General features: G+C 44.8%; 1 protein-coding gene across 1 annotated transcript; it reads right to left on the reverse strand.

The window, feature by feature from the left end:
* Positions 1–4800: 4800 nt before the first annotated feature.
* thbs3a (thrombospondin 3a) lies at positions 4801–25887 on the reverse strand. Its single transcript, XM_020618768.1, has 23 exons — positions 24402–25887; positions 22855–23061; positions 22093–22346; positions 21437–21539; positions 19857–19883; positions 19649–19731; positions 19508–19559; positions 19276–19424; positions 19066–19203; positions 18784–18858; positions 17823–17975; positions 16600–16710; positions 15965–16072; positions 15731–15890; positions 14452–14570; positions 13730–13782; positions 12944–13125; positions 12063–12241; positions 11425–11473; positions 11136–11332; positions 10680–10852; positions 6122–6261; positions 4801–5786 (listed from the first exon to the last, which is right to left on the reverse strand). The coding sequence occupies exons 1-23, from the start codon at positions 24481–24483 to the stop codon at positions 5725–5727; spliced, it is 2856 nt and encodes a 951-aa protein (XP_020474424.1). The 5' UTR covers positions 24484–25887; the 3' UTR covers positions 4801–5724.
* Between the last annotated feature and the right edge of the window lie 317 nt (positions 25888–26204).

A 26204-nucleotide genomic window follows, 5' to 3' on the forward strand; every position in this document is an offset into this window, starting at 1 on the left:
CTGCGTGTTTGTGCAGTCAGCTGACCTTTAGTCCTGTTTGACAGGTGGAGGGGCTCAGTGGGTGGTGTATGTCTAAAGTCTAAATTTAACACCGCTGCCCCAGAGTTGCAGCCATAAATGCACACATATGTGGTTTATACAGCAAGAGGGAGATGCAGTTTTAATCCACAACTAACTATAATATATATTTGATTTCAGAAATCAGTGAATATTAATTTAAGTGAGTTTTGTAAGTGTCTACATGTTTCCCTCTACCACTTGTTTGCAGCCACATATCTATTGCAGTGTGAGTGCTGCACGCTGTGTTATGGAGGATTAAAGGTGCAACCTGCAGCTGTTTAATAATTCATGGATTACTTAAATATTATTTATACATTTTAATGGGGGCTCTGCTGTCTAAAGGTCTTTTACTGTGTAAAACAACAGCCACCCACACATTTTTATCATAATATGGTTATGATTTATAATTAATGTGAACAATCCAGTGCCAAACATTATAAACATAAATATGGTACAATCCCATAAATTATCCCTGAATTAGGCTCTGTAGCTACAGCTGAAACCAAAAAGCTTCTTCTTTACATTTCTCTTTCAGCACATGCTCAGTACAAAGACTTGGAGTTGTGGAAGGATGGAGTGAGGAACAGGCCCAGCTGCTTCCAACATGTCAGACTGAAGAATTCACCACACAAAGTGCAGGTCTAACCACAACCGACCTGCCTGCTGGTCTGTGTCACAGACTGGAGGAACAGTCTCACCCCAGAAACAGTTTCAACCATCGACCAGTTTGAGGACTCCGCAACAAACGGGGACCAACCAACAGCTGCTGAGGAAACTTCTGCTGAAATTCGGCTTCACCTCCATCAGTAAAAATGTGCAGATCCAAACCTCTGTTAGTTCCTGAACCGGGTTTTTGGTTCATTCAGGACCAGCACAGAATCAGAGGATCACCATTGTCTCTTACCTCTGTATCAGGGTCGGTTCATGTCCTCAGTGCAACCACCTAGGAGTCACCCAGACACTCCAGAACTCTCCAGGTATCTCCAAAGACCCTGTCCAGGTCTGTCCAGTACTCTAGTGTCCCGCTCTGGGTTCTGGTCTTTGCACACACATGCGCTCGCAGCTGACTGGGAGCTTCAGACGTTTCTAAATAAATCAGCAACAACTAGCACCTGCTCCATGACAACTGCCCACACACACACACACACACACACACACACACAGTATTTTTACTTCCAGGAAATGGGACTCTCTCTGTGACCTGCTGCTTCCTTAAACTGATCTACTTTCTAATAAGTTGTAACTGATGATGTATTTGCTTATGTTTTGTAAATCAGTAGCCTATAAGCAGCAGGGGAAAGTAAACACATACATTTACTCCAGCCAGTACTGTGAGTATAATGTCGAGGTACTTCACTTGGAGTATTTCCATTTTCTTTTATATTTCTTGCACTAGTGGAAGAAGTACTCTGATCCTTAAATTAGCAGTATTGTACCACACTGTACAAATATAGCAAAATTCCTGCATTCAAAACTGTACTTGTACTGTGTATTACCACCAAAGTAAAAGTACTCGTACAGCAGAGAGCCGCTCCCTGTCAGTGCTGCACTGCTGTTTGTGGGGAATACTACTGCTGCCGTCATGTGCATGTCCAACTTTACTGCTAGTTGGTTAAGGCTACTTCTACGTCCTCTGTGAAGCAGGTCCACCCCGAACAGGCTGGGCCCGTCTGACCCAAGAAGAACAATGTGCTCACTACATCCACCAGGTCTGGTGCTGCTTTGTGAACAGTGCTCTTCTTCTTCTGACTTCATGCTTCACACTGATCATCACTGAAACACCACAGACAGGTCCCGTGAAGAAGCCCTTACCCTCCACAGTGATGTGTGCTGCGGCGTTTCTCTCCGTGCCTCTGCTGCAGCTGTGTTTCAGCAGCTGCTGCTGCTCTTCTGCCTGCTACGTCTCTGTCGGGTCTCTCAGCCTGGTTTCTGTGTGCGTCCTCGCCATGTGGAGGTGCACTGCATCAGACACAACTCAGGACAAACTGAGGAAGCTGTGGCGTTCCCAGGCTCTTCTTTAACATGGCTCATGCACTTAGGCTTAATTAGAAATCACAGGTGTGCTCCCTTTGGTTGCAGCACTCAGCGGTGAACTGAATTGTTGAACTTTGGGCCCTGTAATTTCACTCTAGTCTAACCTGTTTGTTTTTAACACAAATTAGCACTGGACTCGTTGTTGTGTGCAGGAACAAAACTCTCCACTGCCTTATTTTAGATTCATGTTTTCAGAGAATATTATCTGAAATCTAGATGGTATCTGATCTTTTCATCCAAAAGACAAGCAAAGATGTGAGGCAAGTCCTGAGCAGCATCTGAAGGAATTTCTTTCAGGCTGCACACATCTAATAATCTCCACTAAGAAGACTGGGGGGCATGCTGGTTAAAGTTAGTGCTCAGGTGAAAATAACCTGATGATAAATGCATCAGAATCTGGAACAGTGATGACCTCCCGTCTGGACTGTAGCACTCAGATGGTCAGTGGAAGTTCAGAAGAGAACCAACCCGAGAGTGTAAAAGAACATGTTGCAGGTGGCTTCAGAATCACAGCAGGCAGCAGGAGGCAGCACTGACACACTGACTACAACAAGGTGCTGCAGTGTAAAGCCACGACCTCTGAGCTTCAGTCGGACGCTCTGATGCTGAAACTGTGAAGACATGGCAGACGCAGCAGGTGATCCAAGCTGCTGCAGCTGGGCCCACCTGCTTTGCTCAGGGAGAGCTTTCATTAAACCCGTGTTTGAATGCACAGATGGAGGGTCCAGCAGGTTCAGTTGTTGGCCCTTTAAGAGCAAAGCGGGGCCCCTCCACGCCTCACTGAGCAGCTCTCAGGGTCTTTGTTAGGGTTTAGAGGAGGGGAGGGGGCTCTGGACCAAAATCAGGAGAGAGACTCTCCACAGAGCAGATAGCACAGAGAGGAGCTGCTGCAGAGAGGTGAGTCATCCTGATGTCTGTTGTTTGAGTTCAGCTATCTCCACTATCAGACGTTTTCGGGGGGGGGCACAGTAGAACCTGCTGATCCTGATTCAACATATAAGAGGATAATAAAATGTGTCAGATGTGAGGATCTGAAGCTTTTTATCTGATCTGTGAAAATTTAATAACTGAAACCTGGAGTCAGATGTTACTCAATAAGAGAAGGAAACATCCAATTTACCAGGTGAATGTGGTTCAAACAAACGCTAAATTTGTAGAAGGAGAGGAAGGACAGTTTGGCTTTTCCTTTTTTCTGCTAATTTATACTTCCACAACACTGCACAAGGAGATATTGTAGTTTTATTGCAGTACATTTATCTGGCCACAGCACTTACTGGCTACTTTAATCAGCCTTTATGTTAGGATGCATTTGTTTTCCTTGTCAGGTCATTCCTGTCTGCAGCAGATTCTCGTTAATTTCACCAAACTATCAGCGACGGGAGATGTACTCGGATCTGTACAAATACTCTATTACAAGCCAAAGTCCTGCTTTCAAAATGTTAACTAAGCAAAAGTACCAAAGTATCAGAATCCAAGTATACTTGAAGTACCAACAGTGATTCTGCAGAACAGCCCATGTCTCATTAATGTCTCTGACACTACTGGATCATACTGACTGATTCATCTGATTCTGAAAGGGAACTGAAGTTATCAGATACATGTAGTGCAGTAAAAAGTACAAGGTTTGTCTCTGACAGGTAGTGGAGTCACAGTATGAAGTAGCAGGACATGGAAATACTTGAGTAAAGTATCTTAAATACTGTACTTAAGTACAGTACTGCGGTACATGTACTTAGTTGCCTTCCGGCCCTGTCTGTGAGAATATGACAGCCCGTTTTCAGTGCAGATCAGCTGGTTCCAATTATTTTCTGAACCAGTCTGGTGGCAGAATGGCTGCAGATGCACCAGTACAGTAGATTCCAGTATTACCACTGACGTGTTCAGCTCGTTAAACTTTGTCTGATTGGATCTGGTTTCACTGGGAACAACCAACCTAATTAAAGCTGTGTGTGTGGCTACAGGTTAGCTAACAGCTGAGTATGTTAGTGCACCCAGGCTGTTGGTGCTGCTCTTCACTGTGTGTGTGTGTGTGTGTGTGTGTGTTACAGCTAGGGAGCATCAGCACTACATGGCTGCCGAGTCCTGACACAGATTAGTGTTGAACACGTGCAGGAACCGTCTCATTGAAAACCAGGGTAAATTCACTGTGTTTCAGGGCGTGTGGTGCGTTTCCTCCCGGGGTCGGGCAGGTCCGGGATGAGGTGCACTGTTGTCACGTCCCCACTCCAATATTGCACTTATCCCGGCCTCCCCGGCCCAGGGGCCCCAACCCCCCTCACCCATCGGCCAGGCAACAAAAAACACCAGTGGAGCTCGTAGAGACGAGGAGAACAAGGAGCACTTACCAACACAGTTCTCAGATGTGTACAGAGCAGGGGAAAACAACATGACTCAGCTGAATGATTTCTCTGGACAACACAAGATGTTGTGAAGGAGGTGGAGATTCAAGGCCTCCGAGTTACCTGTGTCCTGGATATCATATGACAATAGTCTGATGAACGCTGACTGGGATCTGCAACACAAAGTCAGCCTGAAAACATTCACAATTGACCCTTTCAACAATTCATGAACAGTAAAGTGCATCTCTGCCTTTGACTGTCTAACAGCAGTTCACTCCACCAGGCAGAGGCAGAGAAGATGCTGAAAAGCATACAGGCAGCCCTGTCCACATACAATTCTGCTTCTGGAAACGTGAAAGATGGACAGGCCAGTCTGAGCCTTTGTGCTGTAGAAACCATGGAAGACAAAAGCAGCGTTTTAGGAAAAGTCATGGACAAGTTTATTTCCACAAACATATTCCACTGTTTGGCACTTTTCATTTGGGCTTCCTAACATTATCTTGTCAGTGCTCAGCAGGGTCATTAAGCTGGACTCCTGCAGCTAACACAGAGCTCCAGTCCAAAACAAAACATTCATCAAACATGAAGCTACAGAGGAAACTGACTGGATCAGACTGGACCGTGTAGATTCTTGAAACGTGGACGTACATGAATGGAGGGCAAAACTGGAGAGGATTCACCTCCTGCTTTTAACACATGCTCCTCATCCATACATTAATGTTATGTGACGCTCTGTGATAGGCTGTTTGTTACTGAAACGCACCTTGGGAGTGGTACAGTAGTTGACCTGTATCCTTTACTTTCCCACAAGTTTTTTAGATCTTGGACTTGGACAGCTGTCAGAAAGTTTCTCATCTGTCAGCATCAGTGAACAGACTGAACTCCAAAATAACTCCTCACACTCTGACTCATACATGGATGCACAGAAACACTGAACTGGAAATGTTACGTTTAAATTTCACATAAACCCTCACTGACAGTACGTTCACATGCTCCTCATCAGCATTTCCTCAGACCGACTCTTGATACCTGTAAGAGGACACCTCTGCACTGTGAGGACATTAATGAAAAGTGAGAACATGTTGTCCGGGTCTCACGTGCGCTGTGAGAGGGTTCAGACCTGGTTTTGGGGTTCAGCTTAGAACCAGGTTTAGGTTAGGTGTTAGGGGAAGTGTTGGGGTTAGATATTTAATTCTGATAGTTAAGGTTAGGGTAAGGGGCTAGGGAATCTGTTGTGTCAATGAGGGTCCTCACACAGTTAGAAAGACCAACATGAGTCTGTCTGCTGCTCTCAAACGTGGATGTGCACCAGAACCTGTTTACGATGAGTCTGGAAGTCTTCAGGCACCGTGTCTGAAATAAAACAAACCAGTGCAAGGATTCATGACAAAGTAAGTTAACCACACAGTTCAGAATTTTACATCTGTTTTCGCTGGGGATGTCAGGATCATGTTCTTTTGGCCATGATCCTGATCCAAGTCCTTTTTCATTGAGTATCTGCTGATACAGAGTCCAATCTGACCCTTTCATTCACCGAAATGTTGATTAAATCTGTATCTGCCACATGAAATAACAGCTGTAGCATCTTAATCCGACACTCTGTGTTTCGCACAAGCTACTTGATCCAAATACTGAAAGTCCTGATTCAAAATGATAAAGTTTATCAGATGAAATTATTGATCTGATACCGTTACATCTGTAGCGCAGGTTGGACCAGATGATGTTTTCCTGGGAGAAACAGAAGACACCGAGCCTGCCTCCTCTCATCGTGGTGTCAGTCACAACGCCAGAGTCGGCCACCATGTCTATCCCATCAAAGAGCTTCACCCTGAAACACAGTGACATGCCAGGTCAGAAAACAAATGCTCCTTAAGAAAAACATCAGGACACACTGCATTAGTGAGAGCTCCAAAATGCTATGTGCAGCATGAGAAGCTAGCAGAGGAGCATAACCAGAGCAGAGACCAGTGACTCTGGGCACAGTGACGCCGTTCTCAGCCTGTGGAGCTGGTTATTGGAAACAGTCGGCCTCCCATGTTTCCTGAGAAGGAAACCTGCCAGTGCAGCAGTGTGGCTCACTGGGGGGTTTTAATAACTGGTGGACAACAGTGGAGGTCTACAGCACAGCGCGATAAGCTGGACCAGAGTCTGGATTCACACACATTACGGTGAGGACAACACAACACTGGCTACATCCTTCCTACACTTACACATTGACCCGAGTCACAGAGTCGGATGTAAAGAGGAAGGAAAAACTCCACCAGTGATTACAATTTACTTCCAGATTGATAAGACATGGTTTAGAAAAGCGGAAATGGCTCAGAGTGCCTCAAAGTCAAGAAACTGAGATTCAGAGAAGACTTAACTATGAAAGACAAGGAGACACGCAACCAGCCGTAGCCCAAGATCGAAGAAGCTCATAAACAAGGCAAAAAGGTCCTTTTCTTCAGAGCTAGAGCCATCACTAATGGCACAGAAATCAGAGTGGACAAGCTGGTAATGAACATAAGCTTACTTTCTTACACTCGTGAGTGTTTTTTGTAGAAAGCTTAAGCTGTCTCTCTTAAAAGAAGTCTTAAATATAGATTTAAAGGTAAAAAACATTCAATAGTTTTTTCTCACTCAAAACTTAGTTTACTTTGGATCAGTCTAGTATTCTATTGTTCACCCTGCCTTGGTCTCTTTGTTCATTTAATGTAAGGGGTATCCAAGAGCAGATTAAGAGGAAGGCTGGTACTTCTATTCTGTAAAAGTTCCAAGGCAGACTTTTATTTTTATTTTAACAAGAAACACGTTTTATCTTCAGACTTTAATTACCGGAAAAACCAATGGGGGGGATACTATTTGAACGGTTTATGGCAGCAGTAATTCTGCTGGTGTAGCTACATATATTGAAAGGATCCTTTAAAGGAAAAGTACAAAAAAATTGCTCATGTTTCTGGGAGATGGTTACTTTTAATACATGGGTGATGTTTTATTTTGGGTAATATACTGTATATGGCTATAACATTAGCCAAAAAAACAAATTATTTTAAGAATTTGAAGGACAACTTCATGCTTTATCGAACACCTTCATCAATGCTAATTTAATATTTGGGGGTAATTGAAATTCTATTACTGATTTGATTTGATTTATTCTTTCAAGCATGTAAAGACAGTTGATATGACAACACACATAATTTTACACACAATCCAATATCAATGTGCTTATACCTAGTACATGCTTGAATGGAGTAGGAAGAAGTCAGACTTATCCAGTCCTACCCCATGACATCATCTTACCATCATTGGTTTGCAAGCAGTAAATGATTCACTTCTACACACACACACACACACACATATTATACTAAAAAAAGAATATAACAGTGTTAACATTCTTACATCACACAAGTAATATACTAAAGAATAGTTACAAAATATACACCACACCCACAATTGTCCATGTAATTAATCATTGAGCCTGTTCTTGCATATGATCAAGTAAAATATTGTTTTCCTCAAAGAAGTTTGAGAATTTAATAAGTTATGTTTACACTTAAGTTGTGATATTTGGAGATTTAAAAACCCACATCAGATCCAGTTCACCTGGAATAAAGATTTATCTAAGAGATCCACAGCTGAGCTTCGGCTTATATCAACGACTGAATTGATAAAGTAAAAGAAACAAAAATAGAACCATCAGTATTTACTGAACATAAAATAATATCTATTATTACTGTACATGCAAAATAAATAAATAAATAAATCTGTCAAACAAAAATAATCCAAGTTACTGGAAATTAAATAATACACTCTTGACTGATAAATTCTTCAAAGAAAGAGTCACAGGAACCATCGACAAAAATCAGAAGAAAGCTGAATATTATAAAACATTTGGCAAATATTGTAGATGTATACAAAATTAAAAGGGTAAAGGAAATATCCAAGGAGAAAAGGCTTAGACAAGAAGGAATCATCAGGGATATAATGAGTTTGAGAGATGAGCTTTCTCAAACTGATATTAAGTAAACTGAACTACATACGTTGGGAAACGTTTACCCGAATATAGCAAGGGGTGCTTTTATTCCATCGAAAGTGGAAGTGACGAAAGTGGATGAAACAAGGTGAAAGAACTATAAAAACTATACTCTGAACAAAATAACAATTACGGCTTATCATCTTTCCTTTTCTCTATTAAGAATGTTGCACAAAGTATTGACAGAAAACAAAAAATAGCTTGTGATAATTATCCCTTGAAGACCTTAAAAAGAATATTGAAAGACAATACATCTCCAGAAAACGATGGCCTCACTGGTAAACTTTATAAGGTATTTCAAGACCATATTTCAGAATTTTTATTATGTGCCGTTAGAGAGGCTATGGAAATGGGGCGGCTGTGGCTTAAGAGGTTGGTGATTCGATTCCTATTCTCCCCTTTCCGCATGCAAGGAGTGTCCCTGGGCAGGACACTGCTCCCAATGGCCAACATGCTTGGCCAATAAAAGTGATGATCTATTATCATTATGCGTCCTTGATACCTAGACCTAATAAGGGTCAGCTATCGTTTGACAGCTGAAGGAACTTTAACTAATAATTATGCAAAAGTATTTGCTAACATATTTGCAAATACTATAAAGTTATATTTAGACAGTTATAGATGAATGCCAATCTGGTTTTATGAAAAGGAATCACATCAGCAATGAATCTGAGACTTCATTGATTATGGTGATGAGTGTGTGAGCAGGTCCATCTGTCCAAACATTCAGTACGCCCCTGTACACATATCTGAGGCTTGGCACGCTGGCTGGGTAGAAAGCTGAAACACGCTGTCTACTACACACAAGCATTCACTTAGCTGTTCTGTAGGGTCAATATCTGCTGGCTAACCAGCCAGCTAGTTAGCTACAGAAAGTATTGCCTGTAGATTTCTTCTTCTACTGCTATTCCAGTGGCGTAGAGATTGATTTTTCTCAGCAGCGACAACTATTGACTGCAGCGAGTCAAGCATGCTTCAAGCCTGAGTATAAACGGTTCTGGCTCTGTGTTGACGTCACATGAATTTACTGTTCACCACTGAGTGTACTTAGTGTACACTATGTAGGGAGAAGTGAATGAGTGACTCGGGAGTGATTCTCAACACAGTCACAGACACTGATTGTAAATTAACTCAGAGCGATCTTTGACATTTACTGGTCCTGATAGAGCACAAATAAATGAGAGACAAGAATAAACTATCTGCTTATCAACACAAGATGTTAGGATATCCTGAGGTTATTTATAAAACACTTTGTATTTACACAAAAATCACAAACTGCGGCTTTAAAGAATTGAACAGGGGTCTGATTTTGAAAAAATGCAGTGGGCGACAGAGAAAGGAAATAAGTCTCTGTGCTCTGCCTCTTCAGCTCGGTGAATAGACCGTCTTCAATAACCTCCCCCTTTCTTTCTACCCTCCCTGACCAATTGAAGAATGTGAGTCCAGACTTTTGTAAACCTGCTGGTTCCAAAAAGCATCCAGTGACAAAGCTTTCAGGACCATTTGGACTGGTCCAACATAATGAGGACTGCTCCTTTAAACCCTTCTGTCAGTGTTTGATTACTGTTTTACATTCAAGAACTCCAAGTGAAATGCAGTAACATGTATGTAGCTCTTTACATTTAACCTCCTGATCTTTTGTTAGGACATTAACTCAACATCACCACGAGCTGACAAACGTTTGAAACCTTCCAATATACAGTCTCTGATGATCCCTGACCTTCTAATGAGAGCATCTCCCCATCTGATCTGCATATCAACAGCTGACCAGGTGGATTCTTGCCAGGGCTTCGGTCGCCATGGAGATGAGTACAATAGAGTACCGGGAGGCCCCAGAGCCACAAAGATGTTTTGGGGGGAAAGAATGCAGTAAAAGGAGAGAGAGAGAGAGCAAGAGAGACCGACTGCAGCCTGACAGGGAACTATACAGTACTGTTGTGTCAGTACTGCGGCTGTGATACTACACAGTACTGTTATAAAAACAAGTAAAAAATACACACTGCAGACAAGAGTACTACATAAAACTGTCAGTACTATAAAGTTCTGTCATACTGCAGTATATTCAGTACAAAATACTGATGCACATACTGTATAAATACACTGCAAGTTGGAATGCTTCAAGTCTAGTACAGCTGTACTGCTTCTAGTTTGTGGTCTAGCCCACCTCCTGGTCTACTTTAGTCTCTAGTCCACTTGCAGGGTTAGGGTTAGAGCCCACTTGGAGGTCCTACCTGATGTATCCGACCTGCGGCCGGTGGCTGAGCTGCCAGCGGTACGAGGTTCTGTCCTTCCAGCCAACATTTCGTGGGTCCTTCCAGAGCAGCTTCACCTCTCCGGGAGTGTCTCCAGTATGCCACAGGGCATTCCTCAGAAACTCTCCTGGTCCGGTCTGAGACTTCACCGCCTGCAGGATGGACACAGGAATCCAAATATTATTTCAGTTTCTCTACTGCCTTTCTACTAAGAGTCAGAGCTGAGACCTGCTCACAGTGAAACACCAAAAAAGGAAACAGAGAAGAGCTGGGAATCAAACCTGCAACCTTCTGAAGTGAACAGTCAGCTGCAGGCTTTACAAACATCAGCATCAACACCAAAATCTGGTGATACATGAGATTCTGATTTATGTCACAGGAGGCTCTGAACCGCAAAACTGAGAACAGTAGAAGGTGGTAGAAGTCAGTAGAAACCTTGAGCTGCAGTGCGGGCTGGGCCGTGGCTCTGAAGGGGGCGGTCTGCCAGTACGTCTGCTCCGTCTGTTTCCACATCACCACGTAGAAACTGGACGAGTCCTGATACCCGAAGATGAACCCTGCGTAGTCGTCGTCCGTCACTGTGTTGACGTGAAACGTTCCCTCGAAGTCAACGCCGTTAAACGCTGTGTATCCTGCAGACACACAGAGAACGCAGTTGAATCCGGGACCAGGGCTGAGGACTGCTTTGTCGTGGATTAATAAAGGGTGAATGAACAGCACGTACCCACAGCTAGACCAGGATCACTGTTCATCGTCTGAACAATCTCCATTCCCTGAGACAAGACATCAGGTTTAAACAGACTGAAAACACTCATGCTAGTGTAGCACCATTAAGGCTGCAAACCAGAGCCAATGTTAACTCCTGATATTTACTTTTAGTGTTTGTATGAAAATGCTTATTAGTTTTTGTCAAATTAAGTTTAGCCATTTGATTTGTTAGTTTTATGCATAAAAACAAACAAACAAAAAAAATTTTCACTCTAGGCTTTCTAAATATTTTGAGGCTCCGCTTCAGTCGTGTACTGTTACTGTGGTTACAGCTGCCTCTGCCTCTGTCTCTGTCATCAACCCAAAGTTTTCATCAGATTTTGTTGATGAAATTAACAAAAACTACAAACACAGCATAATGCAACACTGCAGAAGACTGTTACACTGGAACTTAGTCTGCTCAAAAACAATCTCATACTGTGGACACGTAATTGTCTTTTGCACCAATAAAACACAACCCCCATTGGTCAAACCTCACTTCCAGACAAAAAGCCAACAGAGTAATTTTCCTCCTGTCCCTGTACCAGGGACAGAGACGCCTGGAACAGAACAGCGGTACTATTTTATGTGTTATGACAGAAAGAGGAGGGTCACCTGATTAAGAACCACCCAGTTGGGATCGATTTGGGCGTCTCCCTCTGGGTCCAGGATGACAGTCTGGTAGGCTCTGAAGTCCGTTAGTGTGACCTCAGCGCTCTCAGGACACACGTCGATAAAATCCATCACAGCGTCATTATCAAAGTCATCCTCACAGACATCACCAACACCGTTCACTGAGGAGACAGACAGACAGTGTCTCTGCTGTAATTACTTTAATGAAGCAGTGACATTGGTGGACGCAGATGATTGACCTGTCCCCCATAGAACTGGCTCCACTGCCAAGCAGGGGACTGGCCAGCTTTATGGTTTTCCATTAACCAGCTTGTGTCTCAGGTAATTAAAAATATAACTTCACTCAGCCTGGGACAGAAACCTCTCAGCGGGGTGAGTCAAAGGCATCAAGGATCCTTAAACAGACACAGAGACACAGGTCTGTGTGCAATAACAAGCACATGTGGAATACAAAGCTATATCCATGCAATTACACACCAGTTACACTGTGTGGAAGTGTGGGCCTCACCTCACAGCTGACATGAAACACCCCCAGAAAAATACATATGATGTGAAATGTATTCTACATTTATTTGTATAATCAGTCAGGAGGTATACTGTAAATCTGACCACATGAAGACAGGTTACACAAGTGCTGTCTGTAATGGTCCCTGTTGATAATCCTGTTCTTCACCAATCTGTGCTAAAACAACTAGTTTTTCTGTTTTCCACTTTTTTGCCATATGTGCTCTGGCAACACGAATGTGGAAATGCTCTGCCAAAAGCAGTGTCACTGCCTTTCTGCCCGATTTAAACCCAGTCTCTCAGAGTATTACTGCCTGTGGCTTTCAGCTCGATTCAAATTCGTTTTCTCTGACCGTTACCGTCTGAGTCTTTCTGGTTGGGGTTGACAATGAGCCGACAGTTGTCATAGTCGTCGAGGACACCGTCATTGTCGTCGTCGTGGTCACAGTCATCTCCGAGGCCGTCGTTATCAGAGTCCAGCTGGGAACTGTTGGGGATGTCGGGACAGTTGTCTCTGCTGTCCTGGTGGCCGTCTCCGTCCCTGCAAAAAAGACAAGAGAACAAGGTTTCATTCTGAGCACTTTCACATGTATTTTACATATAAAACATCTTATGGTTTTCATTGTATCAGTACTTTGTCTTCATTTACATGTGTTCTTGGGATAGCAGTGTTTTTGTTTTTCTGTATATTTTTTGCATATACATTATTTTAGGACAGAATAAACCCAGATCAACTGTTTCAGTGTCTCAGCATACTCATACACATACAGCATGTTTGTGTGGAAAAAAGTTAGTTTGAAACCAGCACTGTGAGGACACGTTGTCCGGTCCTCACACCATCAAAAGGCTGTTTGCAGGTTCAGATCTGGTTATAGGGTTCAGGATTAGGGGAGGGGCTAGGGGACACATTATGTCAGTGAGGGTCCTCACAAAGATAGAGCGACCAGCGTGTTTGGACGTAAGTGTCCTGGTTGGTGTCACAAACCAGCACTGTGAGGACACGTTGTCCGGTCCTCACACCATCAAAAGGCTGTTTGCAGGTTCAGATCTGGTTATAGGGTTCAGGATTAGGGGAGGGGCTAGGGGACACATTATGTCAGTGAGGGTCCTCACAAAGATAGAGAGACCAGCGTGTTTGGACGTACGTGTCCTGGTTGGTGTCACAAACATCTCCCACCAGGTCGTTGTCTATGTCTGTCTGAAAAAGAGAGGAGACGTTGATGAAGACACACCTCTGACCTCTGCGTTCCTGTCACTGCTCCTAGTCTTACCTATTCAGGAGGTGATCTGTGGCGTGTTGCCTATGACACATAGCAAACTTAGTTTGACTCGCACCTGCTGCACATTCAGTGCAGTTCAAATGGTTTTAGAGAAAGTAGTGTTAAAATGTTAACACAGATTGAAGGGTTGGAAAAAACTATAAAACACTTCAAGATGATTCAATAAAAGGGGAGGTGCAGCTGCTAAAGGCAGAAGTAAAGGGAGAAATGTGAGAAACCACATGGGTTTGTATTTCACAGCAAAGATGGACTGACCTCAGGATATTTGTGGACAGTTTGAGAAAAATGACTATCTCTGTTTCTCTCTCTTAAAATGTTGGACCACTGACTGAGGTTATTGTGTCTCTGTGCAGACAGCTTGGTGCTGGCAGTGCTCCCACACCATGAGAGAAATCTGAGAAGTCAACACACGATTAGCAGGAACATGTCCGTGTGTCGTAATCGCTGTGCCTGTGAATCACTGGATAACTACAACTTGTGCTGTACCTAATAACATGACCATGAGTGACCATGAAAAGTCACTGCTGGCTGGACTGTCTACACCTCGTAGATGTGTGCAACTTGTGACAAAGGATGACAGACTATACCTGCATGGGGTTGCTGAGCTCGGGGCAGCTGTCACAGGCGTCTCCAACGCCGTCCCTGTCCCTGTCTGTTTGCATGGGGTTGGGAACCTTTGGACAGTTATCCAAGACGTTGGGAATACCTGAACACACACACACACACACACACACATTGCGTTTTCATTCGGGGGCAGTTGTGGCTCAGGAGGTAGAGCGGGTTGTTTCCTAACTGGAGGATTAGCAGTTCGATTCCTGGCTTGTCCAGTCAACATGTCGAAGTGTCCTTGAGCAAGACACTGAACACCCCAGTTGCTCCCGGTGATGTCACTGGTGTGTGAATGTGTGAGCGTTTGGGAGTGCGAATGGGTGAATGGCCGAGTAGTGTAAAAGCGCTTTGAGTGTGCTGTAAAAGCATAGAAAAGTGCTATACAAGTATGAGACCATTTACCATTTTGCTTCAGCCTTTTTGAAATCCATGATTTGCCAGTCCTAGACCTATCCTAACCCTGACCCTAACACTTGACCTTAAACCAGGTTGCCACCCTAAAATTCAGTGATATCCTTGTGGGTAAGTCCCCACAATTTTTTATGGGGTTTTAGTCCCCATAATACAAGTAAAACAAAGGCACACACACACACCAGGCAGTTTGTTGGTCTTTGGACAAACAGGACAGAATAAAGCCCAGAGAGTAGATTCATGTTCAGATGAATGTCCTGAAGCCACACTGACAGTGTGAAGCCGTGCCAGCGTCCCCTAGAGGCTACAGGGCTCATTACAGCTGCAACACCAATGGGTGTGGGTATGTAAACATATGTATATATAATGATTATTTATTATGGGGGAATACATTTTTACAAGGCGTTTTGATGTTTTCGTCTGTTCTCTTCTCTTTGCTGTGGCGTTGCCCTGGCTCTCAGTATATGCTGTATGTTTCAGATTTGATCTGTCGGTGCATCTGAAACACTTAAAGCCAAAATAACTAAACATGATGAATCACTGTCACCTGCTGAGCTGAATCACCCAGATCCTGTGAGAAATGTACTTACCATATGACAGAGTGGCACATTCACTGTATGTGGCCGGTGTGCATGTCCCTCTGTGGGTGCATGTTGGGAAAATATTTAATGTGCAAAAAAGCGACCAACAAAAACATTCTGGGAGCACTGTGCTGGAGGAAGGTTAGGGGGAGGTGCTGCTGTGAAACTGGACTGGGTTTCAAGACGTCTCACTCTGGACATAAACTGCCACGCCTGTACTCAGAGCTGTAAATGAGGCTTATTATGACATGGAGACGTCTCTCACCGTCTCCGTCGATGTCCTGGTCGCAGGCGTCTCCCTGCCCGTTATTGTCGGTGTCTTTCTGGTCGCTGTTGGGAACATTGGGACAGTTATCGCAGGCGTCCCCGAATGAGTCGCTGTCCGAGTTCTGCTGGTCTTTGTTAGCGATCAAGCGGCAGTTATCCTGATGGACAGAGGACACATAATCACATGACCACATTACAAGCTGGCACTACTTCCACAGCAACGCTGTCTCACCTCCACGTTTTTAATGCCGTCTCCATCTGCGTCCTCGTCACACTGATCTCCGATCCCGTCGTTGTCGGCGTCCTCCTGACCAGAATTTGGAGTGAACACACAGTTGTCCTGGAGGAAGGAGACACAGTCACTGACGAAGGTGATATAAACTAAGATTACGGGATGGAACGTAGCCTGAGATAGTAAATTGCTCATTTTAAATCAGTCAAGGACAAAGCGATCAAACCCCTCAGGAATCAGTGGATCAAAGACTGAAACTAACATATAAACTACATTATTTCACACTGGGCTAACATCCAGTGTCTCTCAGCTCTTTTACAGCCGGAATTTTATTGCTAAACACACCTCATGTCATTTTCAACACTACAGACACAGATTTAGACTGTGAGCATCTTGAATGTAAGGATCCACAGATTTATTTCTTTGATGATCTTAAAGAGAACTTATAAAGTGTTTGACTCGCTCCTGCTTCTTTCAGCTGAAGAACATTTGTAAAAACATTTAATTTAATGTGAAACTTGGCTTGTTGCTTTTTATTTCATGTCCGCTGCCTTTTCCGATGTGCACCATACAGAAGCTGACAGTTATGTGTCATATGAAGATAAAGGTGAATTATTTGAGGTAATATATGTGACCTGTTTGCAGTGTTTGTTGATGTCAATGCAGGGCAGAGGGCGGTCTGGGAAGCCATCGATGTCCGTGTCCATTCCACAGGTGTTACCATTACCTGCCCAGCCAACATTACACTGGGATACAACAAACAAACAAGTCACAGGTTATTTACAGTGTACACAACAACGTACCTCATGTGACACCCTTTGTGCTTAGACCCTCGAATCAGGTCAGGCAAATCTGCCCAAAAACAACAGAAAAAAGCTTAGGCAGTGCAGCAGAGGGGGGATCCCTCTTTAGGACGCACAGTCGTGGCAGCTTTACAGCGTGGACAATCCGAATGACACATTATGGACTACAAACAGATGTGAAGAATGTGATCTGGAAGGAGCCGAGCAGCTTCCAGGTGTCACCGTTTCTGGACCGGGACATGGACCTGATGCCAGACACGGATGATAGGGATGTTTTTCCTCTCTACAATAAAAACAACCAACATGTCTAACTTGGTGAACATCAGTTTAAAACCCCTTAAGATCCACGCATTTTGTTGGACTGTCTGTCTGAGAACACATATTCAGTCAGTTACAGCTCCACAGCTGTGAGAACAAAATGCACAAGCAGCGACATCTGGCAGAGTCCAGCAACACTGTCCCCATCAGCAGCACAGAGGCAGATCTGAAGAACTCCAGCATCATATTCATGAGTCAGTGACACTGATGCTCTTGGACCTGGTCTAAACATTTTGAGCTGCAGCTCTACTGCATCTGACGCAGTAGAAATGAAGTACAACAACGCAGTATTATCCATTTTAGCCACATGGTATCTTTGGAGAGCCACGTGTGGCTCTTCGGCCACCTCCTCAAGGACAGACGCAGACTGACCCCATGTCCAGGACCAGGACCGCTCAGGTAGACAGCGTGAATGCCGACAGTTGTTTACACTCGCTAGTTCTGCTGCATCATCATCATCCCCAGTCAGTGTCAGGCTGTTTGTTCAGGGGCCTCTCATTCAGTGTCTTTTATGGGGTTTGAACTGGGCACATGGTTATTATTTAGTACTGAAAAAACACAGGGCGGCATGGATTTATCTGTTACTGTATTTATGTTGCCTGTCTGAAACGCTGGTGCTGCCTCGGGCACTGTTGCAAAATCACAGTGAGGTTTTCCAGTTGAAATAAAGGTTATCGATAGGAGTCATGTGATTAGATCTGAGCCCACAGACTGATGCTGCTGAAAGACATGCTCACCCTGCAAGAAACCTCTCCGTTCCACTCCATGACACAGTGAGCGTTGATGTCACAAGGGTCAAAGGTCAACGCAGTACACGACTTCCTGGGGAAGCAACCTGATGTCTGGTTACCAAGGAAACCAGGTTTACAGCTGCCACACTTGTATGAACCCTGAGAAGGAAAGACAGAGAGGCAGTGGGAGAAGTACTCAGATCCTTTACTGCAGGAAAAGTAGCAATACCACAGTGTAGAAATACTCGGATACAAGTCCTACATTTAAACTGTTACTAAAGTAAAAGTACCAAAGCATCAGCCTGCAAATCTACATGAAGTACCAACAGCACCAGTACTCATCCTGCAGAACGGCCCATTTTTCATTAACATCTCTGATACTACTGGATCCTACTGACTGATACATTACTGTGTTCATCACTTTAATGCTGCAGCTCCTAAAGCTGGAGCTGATGTTAATGACCTTATATACTTATACTGTGAAGTACTTTACATCCTGCTGGGTAGCTGGTGGATTTCCCACCAGGATCAATAAAGTCTCATGATTCTACTGTGTTTACTTTGATTCATCTGATTCTGAAAAGGAACCTAAGGTATCAGATACTTTCCTGAATGCACACACTATTTAATCTAATTTCATTGCTCTATTTTTATTTTTAGTGTCATTGTTATTTTCCATTCCTGTGGCTTTACAACACACTGAGAGCAGAGCACCAGAGTCAAATCCCTGTATGTTCAAACATACTGGGCCATTAAAGACAATTCTGAGACACATGAAGTGCAGTAAGAAGTACAAGGTTTGTCCCTGACATGTAGTGAAGCCCAAGTATGAAGTAGCAGGACATGGAAATACTCAGGCAAAGTACAAGTACCTTAACTACTGTCCTTCAGTACAGTACTAAGTGGATGTGGAGGCTGCTTGTTTTCACACTGATCATGATGTCTGAGAGCAAACACATGAACTCACCACAGTGTTGATACACAAAGAGTTTGACACGCAGGCGTCTGGTAGACTGACACACTCGTCAATGTCCATACAGTCCTGACACACACACACACACACACACTAGGATTAATGTTAGTATTATTAGTGTGCATTAGCACAAACAGAAACACAAACCAAATCCCTTTCATTTGTTTTCATTTCTATTACAAATGATTTTTTGTTAAAAAGTTACATGCTTTAGATTTTACCAACAGTTATGTAAAAATTGTTCCCGTTTACTGGATGTTTGTGTGTGTGGGAGACCTGTTTGTGTGTCTTGGCGTATTCCAGTCCGGTTCCAGCGAGTGGTGCCCCCCACAGGCCTGGAGGACAGGGCAGGCAGCTGAACCCCCCCACAGTGTTCACACAGGCGTCGGGAGAGAAACACGGCTGCAGCTCACACTGGGGGTGAGGGGGTAACATTAGTGTGCACCTGTGGTTTTACCTACTGGTCACATGGTTCACTGTGCTTACCTCGTCAACGTCCTGACAGTGCGTCCCGTTGCCAGTGGTTCCAGGTGGACAGGGGCCACAGGTGTATCCAGGATACAGCAGACTATCCATACAAGACACACCTTTATAACAGGGGTTAGGAGAGCAGCGGGAACGGGGCTCATGGAACCCTGCAGGGACAGACTGGTTTCAATCAGGTCCACAAATGGAAACACTCGTTTATCAACATGATGACAAAGAGCTGTCGACTCACCACAAACCTGACACTCCAGGATGGTGTTCCTGATCAGAGCCATCTCCTTCACCTGAGGACCAGAGCACACCATCAGCAAACTCACCTGTTCTCTGATGTCCTGTCTCATCCGGCTCCTGTCTTGCCTGTCCTCTGTCTCACCTGTTCTCTGATGTCCTGTCGCAGCTCTCCCAGGATCTGATTGAAGATGATGAGCTGACCAATCAGAGCCTTGGTGTGATCACCTGACAGGAAACAATCAAACTAACGTGAGTACGGTTAGTCGCCTGAGTACAAGAGAGCTGAAGTGAAAGTGATCAGCTGTGATTATTGATTAGACTGAATGCTAGGGTGCTGAACATGAACTCACCCAGGATGGAGTTGACCTCCCCGCTCACTGAAAAAACATGAATTACTGTCCTCAGTTTCCATCAGTATCACACTTCACTGATTACAGCCATAAACACACGGATCCATTTCACAAAAAGGTGTTTGGTCACTTTTTCAAGTTGTTTGAGTAAATGAACTGATATAAAAACCCTGCAGGGGTCTGAATACATGGGCACATCTCAGTTCCCTTAATCACATGCACATTTCCCCTCACATGCATCTTTTCCTTGTGTCTCAGTCCCGCCAACGTAAGATGTGAGGAAAATATGCGAGGAACGAGGACCCGAGGAAACACATTATTATGAACACCGGGTGTCCATTCCTCCAATCCTTCATCCGCAGTGTCCAGTCTTCAACTGATTTATGATAAAGGGGTGATATGGACCACAAATCGTACCCCAGTATTTTTAGACTGAATGATGATACACAACATATATCTTGGTATCGTTTACAAAGTGGGCTAAATGTTCAATTGTAAGTCAAAAGCACATGTGAGATGTCAAAAGCATTTTTATTAAAGCCGACTCTGATGAAAATAATATGGAACAATATTTTTAGTATAACCCCAGTAGGACAGTGAGGGAGGATAGAAAGGTTCTCAGCATGTTGTGATATGTCTTCTGATATTTCATGCCACCATAACGACCAGTGTGGCTGAACAGGGATAAGGCTGATAGCCTTCTTAGAACCTGCAAGAACACAGGGAGCCTGGGCCATTCTGTTACCGCTGAGTATATTTAACTGTACCAGTGGTTTCTAGTCAAAGGGACAGCCTTCACTTGCACCCATGTAGTGGCATCTATGAAATTATGTGCATTTGTGGATAGGTTTAATTTGGTATACCATCCCTTAGTTATAGGCCTATAAGCTAGGGGTCTCCCCCTCTTCCCCTGTTAACAATTCTACTGAGTCTGTAGCTGTATTATCACCAACACTGGTACAAGTTCTGTGCGGATATAGGAGTGAAGGCAGGTCTACAGGGTCATCAGGTCGGGGCCCACTCACTAACTGGTGTTTCACTGAGTTGGGCCCTCGACATGGAGAAGGCTCAACAGTGCGTTCCAGTATCCCACCTTTTTTGCCTGCATCCACACACCCAGCATGACCCTTCATCTACTCAGGCTAATTCAGGCTAACTGCTACCAAACAGTCGCCAACACTAGCAAACATTTGAACTGCTGTTCTAGCCACCAAACATTTAAAATAACTCACCAAACATTTCAGATGGCTCACCTGATATAGAAACACAACATTCTCTGACCTTGGACAACAAACTGTGGATGAAGTGAGACCTCCTGACCGGGTTTCACATGATTCTGTGTAATTTAGCTCCAAGTCAGAAAGAACAGTTACAGGAAAATGACACTGTGGATGTTGATGGGAACTTTACAATGGGAAACGTGCACTGCAAATGTGAGAGCTCATTAAGCCCAACCTGAGCCTAACCTTGTCAGGGGCTGACATCAGACTCCACACCAGACCGGCTGAGGGCAGCGGCCACAGTGATGGGGTACAGTTGACCTGAGAGGGTGAGAGCGGGTCAACGTGAGGGGAGCTGACCTGAGTTGTAGGCTGAAGCGTCTCCTTGAAACGGGCAGTCTGTCAGAGCTCCGGCTTTAGCAACACTGCCCCCTATAGCCAGTCTGAGGGACTCCACTGCACCCTGAGGGGAAACAGTATTCATGGTGTCAGTTTACCAGCCTTTAAATCTGTGAACAACTCTGCAGTGGAAACTGAAGCTTACAACACAGATGATATCAATGGTGAGTCTGCACAAACACTGCTGAGACTGTTTCAGTGAATGAGGCTGTGTGTGTAACTTCAGCATCACACACCGGTTTAACTTCATACAGTTCTCCACTCAGTACTCGTACTGTTCCTGTACTCACATGTTCACAAAAGCAGCTGTAGTCCATGTATAACCTCACTGAGGACATTATCCTCATTATGATGCTGTTCCTCCTCGTTTTTTTAATATTTTTTCACAGTATATATAGTGGCTTCAGAATGTATCTGGATCCGCTCACTGCCTACACATTTTAATGTGTTGTAGATTTTATTTTAAATGGATACACTACAATCAACAACCCATAGTGAGAGAGTTCAGTTTCTGAATTTCAATAAAATTGCAGAAACCCTGTTATTATTGGGTTACTGAGTACTGGATCCTTTCTGAAGCTGCTGTACATGTAACACGTAGATCATCTCTCAGTGACCTGGAGGCGGGCGTAGGCCTTCTGGCCATGTCTGATCTCCACCATCTCCGCTTCTCGAGGCAGGCGGACCAGTGGTGGCAGGCCCTGGCTGGAGTCAGCCACTCGGCAGTCGACATAGAGCTCCATGTTCATGCTGTCACGTTGAAGACCTCCGAGCCTCAGGATGATGGAGTGGGTCCGCCCGTCAGCCAGGTTGGCGTTCTGCAGGTTAACAGTGTGGAGCTTCCCGTCAGCCCGGATGTAACGAACTAGAACTGGAGGTGGAAGAGGTGGTTTCATGTCACATTTCTACTCTGAAGCAGGTTCAGGGACAGTTTTCAGATGTTTAACACCAAAATAATCAGATACAGATGAATCAAAAATGACGATGATTTCTGCAGCTCTAAGGCTACATTCACATCACAGCTGTAGCTGCTGTGAGAGCGGCCTGTCGTCATCATTCAGCGTCAGCCCCTCACACAGTAGTAACAATAAAACATGGAGGAAAGTGATGGGGTCATTGGAGAGACCAGGACATTTCATGTGTTGAACATTTATCGAGAAGCTTCTGATCAGGCCAAACTGACCCACTGAGTGACACCTAGAACCTAAATCCAACCAATAGAACTGATGATCTGAGATGTTTCCACTGAGTGAAACATTCAAACCTCAGACATCTCATTAGGATGCACTCTCTGTGTCTGTGAACAATCTGTGTAAAATCAAGAGAATTTGAGTGATGCTTGGTTTAGTGCAATGTTGGCAGGTTAAACCTTCAGCTACCTTTACTGATCTTCCCCATCACACCGAGCTCCAGGAACTTCCTGTTGTCCTGTTTACTGTAGAGGCCCAGCAGGACACCGCCCAGCTTCGCCGGCAGTCGGAACGCTGACACGACATAGACATCACTGAACGTGCTCAGACCAGCCGACAGCTTCTCCACTGCTGCTGTGCTCTGCTTCGAGTCCTGAAGATTCAACACGTCAATCACTGTGGTGGAAGAGGAGGGAGGGAGAGAGGTAACAGAGAAAAAGATGGAGAGGAGGAAAATGGAGAGAGGGGGAAAGAAAGAGGAGATTGAAGTGACATTTCAGGTTCGAGGAGATGTCAGCTGTGGTTTTCCTGTTCATACATGAAACTGACTCCCCTCAGAAAACAACTTTTATTGTGAAATGAAAGTGAGTCTGAACAAATGACAAAAAAAGTGCAGCTGCTGTACCCTGAGAGAAACACCACAGAGGAAGAAAACAAGATAATATGAGACAGTCAGTTGCTTCCTGTCCTCTGCTGACCTCCTCACAGCGACGCAGAAAAACAGACTCCACCTCTAATTCTTGATTTTAGTACAAATTCCCACCAAATATTGCCAAGTCGGTGCTGGTTTCACTGGTCACAGTAAACAATAACAGTGATGTCACAGTGTTTCCTCATGTGTCATTAATAACATAATAAAAACTATGAATTTCAGATGCAGCTGTTCAAAGATCAGTAAACAACAACCAGTCAATTAATCATCTGAGTCATACTCTTCCATTCCATAGTCTGACATGAACTGGATCTGGTTTGACCCGATTTGATGGCGCCCCTCAGTCTCACATGGGTTGATTCACAGCCTTAACCGACTAATCAATCATGGAAAGAATCATCAGTCACAGCTCTTAACGACTGAACCAGGAGTCAGGTTTAGACTTCATCAGTTATTTATTCCAGACTCCGTCTGGTCTCAGAGCAAGTTCTGGATCAGTGAATTCCTGATCACAGCCAGTCCAACTGTGTTCAGTTTGGAGCTGCAGTCGATTAATCGATTAGTCAGTCAGCTTACTGATGATTTACTAATTAGATTAAGCCAAAGAGTTTCTGGATAGTGCCTGTAAGACATGATCTGCCACATGAATAAATGTGGATCTCTGAGTTTGAATACTCCACTGTTTACTTTTACAGACACAACCACCGATTCAGAAACAGAGGTGTAAAGGACCAGAATTAAACCAAACACAGCAGAATCATCAGACCAGCTACCCAGCTGGATGTAAAGAACTTCACAGTATAAGTATACAAGGTAGTTAACAATAGTTTTACCAGCTGCATTTTGTAGTTTTACCAGAGTAACGTTACTTCTTCCACTGTGAGGGACTGCAGCCCGTCGATAATGAGAAGAACCAGTGTCTTGGTTTTAGAAGCGAGCCAGACACACGGAGCTCAAGAGTACAAAGTAGCGTAAAGTGGCCTACCTCTAATTGGTACTACAATACTTGAGTAAAGGTACTCGGATATTGTATTAAAGCATGTTTAAGCGGATCAAAGTTTAGGTACCGATATTAGTTAGGTACCTTGAACGTCCGGTCCGTCCGGGACTCCCGCAGTGAGCTGCACACAGATGACTGACAGCAGAACCGGGACCCTCCACTTCATGTCTGCCACCGTTACCGGGGGTACCGGACCTGGATGAAGACTGAAACCAACAAAAATAACCGGCTCTGCAGACTTTGGAAGTGAAGAAGTGGGTAGATGGAGGAGAAGAGGGTCCAACGCGACGGAAAGCCACCGGAGCGGCAACAGCTGTCCGGGGAACCGGAGCCAGGAGCAGAAGGACCGAGACAACAAACTGGATCCACTCCGACAAAGGGTTGTGCTGAGCGGGGAGAGAATTCAAGGTGCGTGCCCACGCCCAGCTGGAGACTAGCTGAGCTCTGCTCCACAAGGCTCGTGCACGCATCGTGGCTAGCGTAAAGCGCGTGCCCGAGTATTTCTACTGGAACGGGACCAGAATCCTGACGGGACTCCGCAGCAGGAGTCACGGTTTGACTGGAGAAGTGACGTCACCCATTTAGTTTATAAAGGTTAGAAACAAACGCATCAGTAAAAATAAAAAGACAACACCCACGTTTCCATGGTAACAGCCAGAAACACCTGCTGTGGCCCAACAGAGGGTCTAGAACCAGACTGTGAGACCCCTTCGTTGCAGCCTCAGTGTGTGGTTTTATTTAAATTTGAAGGAAAACTGTGTTCTGCCCTGAGCAGAGCCTTTCAGGAGGTCCTGCTCAGATCCAGGTCAGCCCAGGATCTGGGGTCGGGGGGCAGGACATCACAGGCAGGCTGAGACAATGTCCACGCTGCAGGGCCTCTGGAGAAAGCATCTGTGTGATTCTAACATGCTCAACTAACAACAAGACAAGGGGCTGGTTTACGCGTTCTAAAGACCAGTTGTATAAAGCTCAGCCCCTGCAGGTCTGCATCCAGTCCTGCTACTGTCTCTTACTGTTCCTGATGCCAGCGCTGACTGAACTGGGTGCTGTCTGCTAATTCAGTAAAAATGTAAACTGGAGAAAGGTCCAAACTGGGAGTGTTGGTGAAAACCAGCAAGACAAAGTCTGAGGGTCTGAAGCAGTTTCTCTGCACGCCTCCCCTCATATTTTGGGACTGTTTGTTTCTGATTTGAGAGCGTCGCCCTGGAAACCTGCATTTAAGAGCAGGTGAGGGGAGGGAGAAACTCCAGCTCCACCCGTCTGACCGCACTCAGACCGAGTCTGAGCTCTGGAGAAAGAATCCAACTGCACAAACTGTTTCCAGATCAGTGGGGGAGACACAACGCCATGCAGAGGGTGAACAGGAGCCAGCAGGATTCCTGTGTGATGGTGTCATGTGCAGCTGTACGTCCCCAGGGTCCAGACCCGGTCAGGACTGGTGGAGACTCTAGGTGGAGGGGGAGGGGGTGTGAGGGAGGTGTTTGGCTCTGTGGGTGAGCTGGAGCAGAACACCGTTTCCATGAGCTTCTGTGTACAGACACATTTGTTGTTGCCTCCTCTGCCGCTGTGCATTTGCTGTGTCACTCTGCCAGTTTATGTAAGGCTCAGAAATCCAGAGGATGTGGGGGGGGGGGGGGGGGGGGTCCCGGCTCACAGTGTCTGTGCAATGTGCACAGACAGCTGACAGATTAAAGGAACCACTGTGACTCTCCAGAGCCAAAGGTGGTGTCTTCACGTCTTGTTGTGTCCAACCAGCAGATCCACAGAGACTCAGCTGATTCTCATGACAAAGAAAAGCATCAGCTCCTCACATGTTGGTTAATTTTCTACTAGTGAACTGACTCATGGCTGCAGCTCTAGGTCACTGAATGGCTTCATGAGGACGAC

The sequence above is a fragment of the Monopterus albus genome, unplaced genomic scaffold, assembly GCF_001952655.1.
Source record: "Monopterus albus unplaced genomic scaffold, M_albus_1.0 scaffold209.1, whole genome shotgun sequence".
In the NCBI taxonomy this organism is placed as follows: domain Eukaryota; kingdom Metazoa; phylum Chordata; class Actinopteri; order Synbranchiformes; family Synbranchidae; genus Monopterus; species Monopterus albus.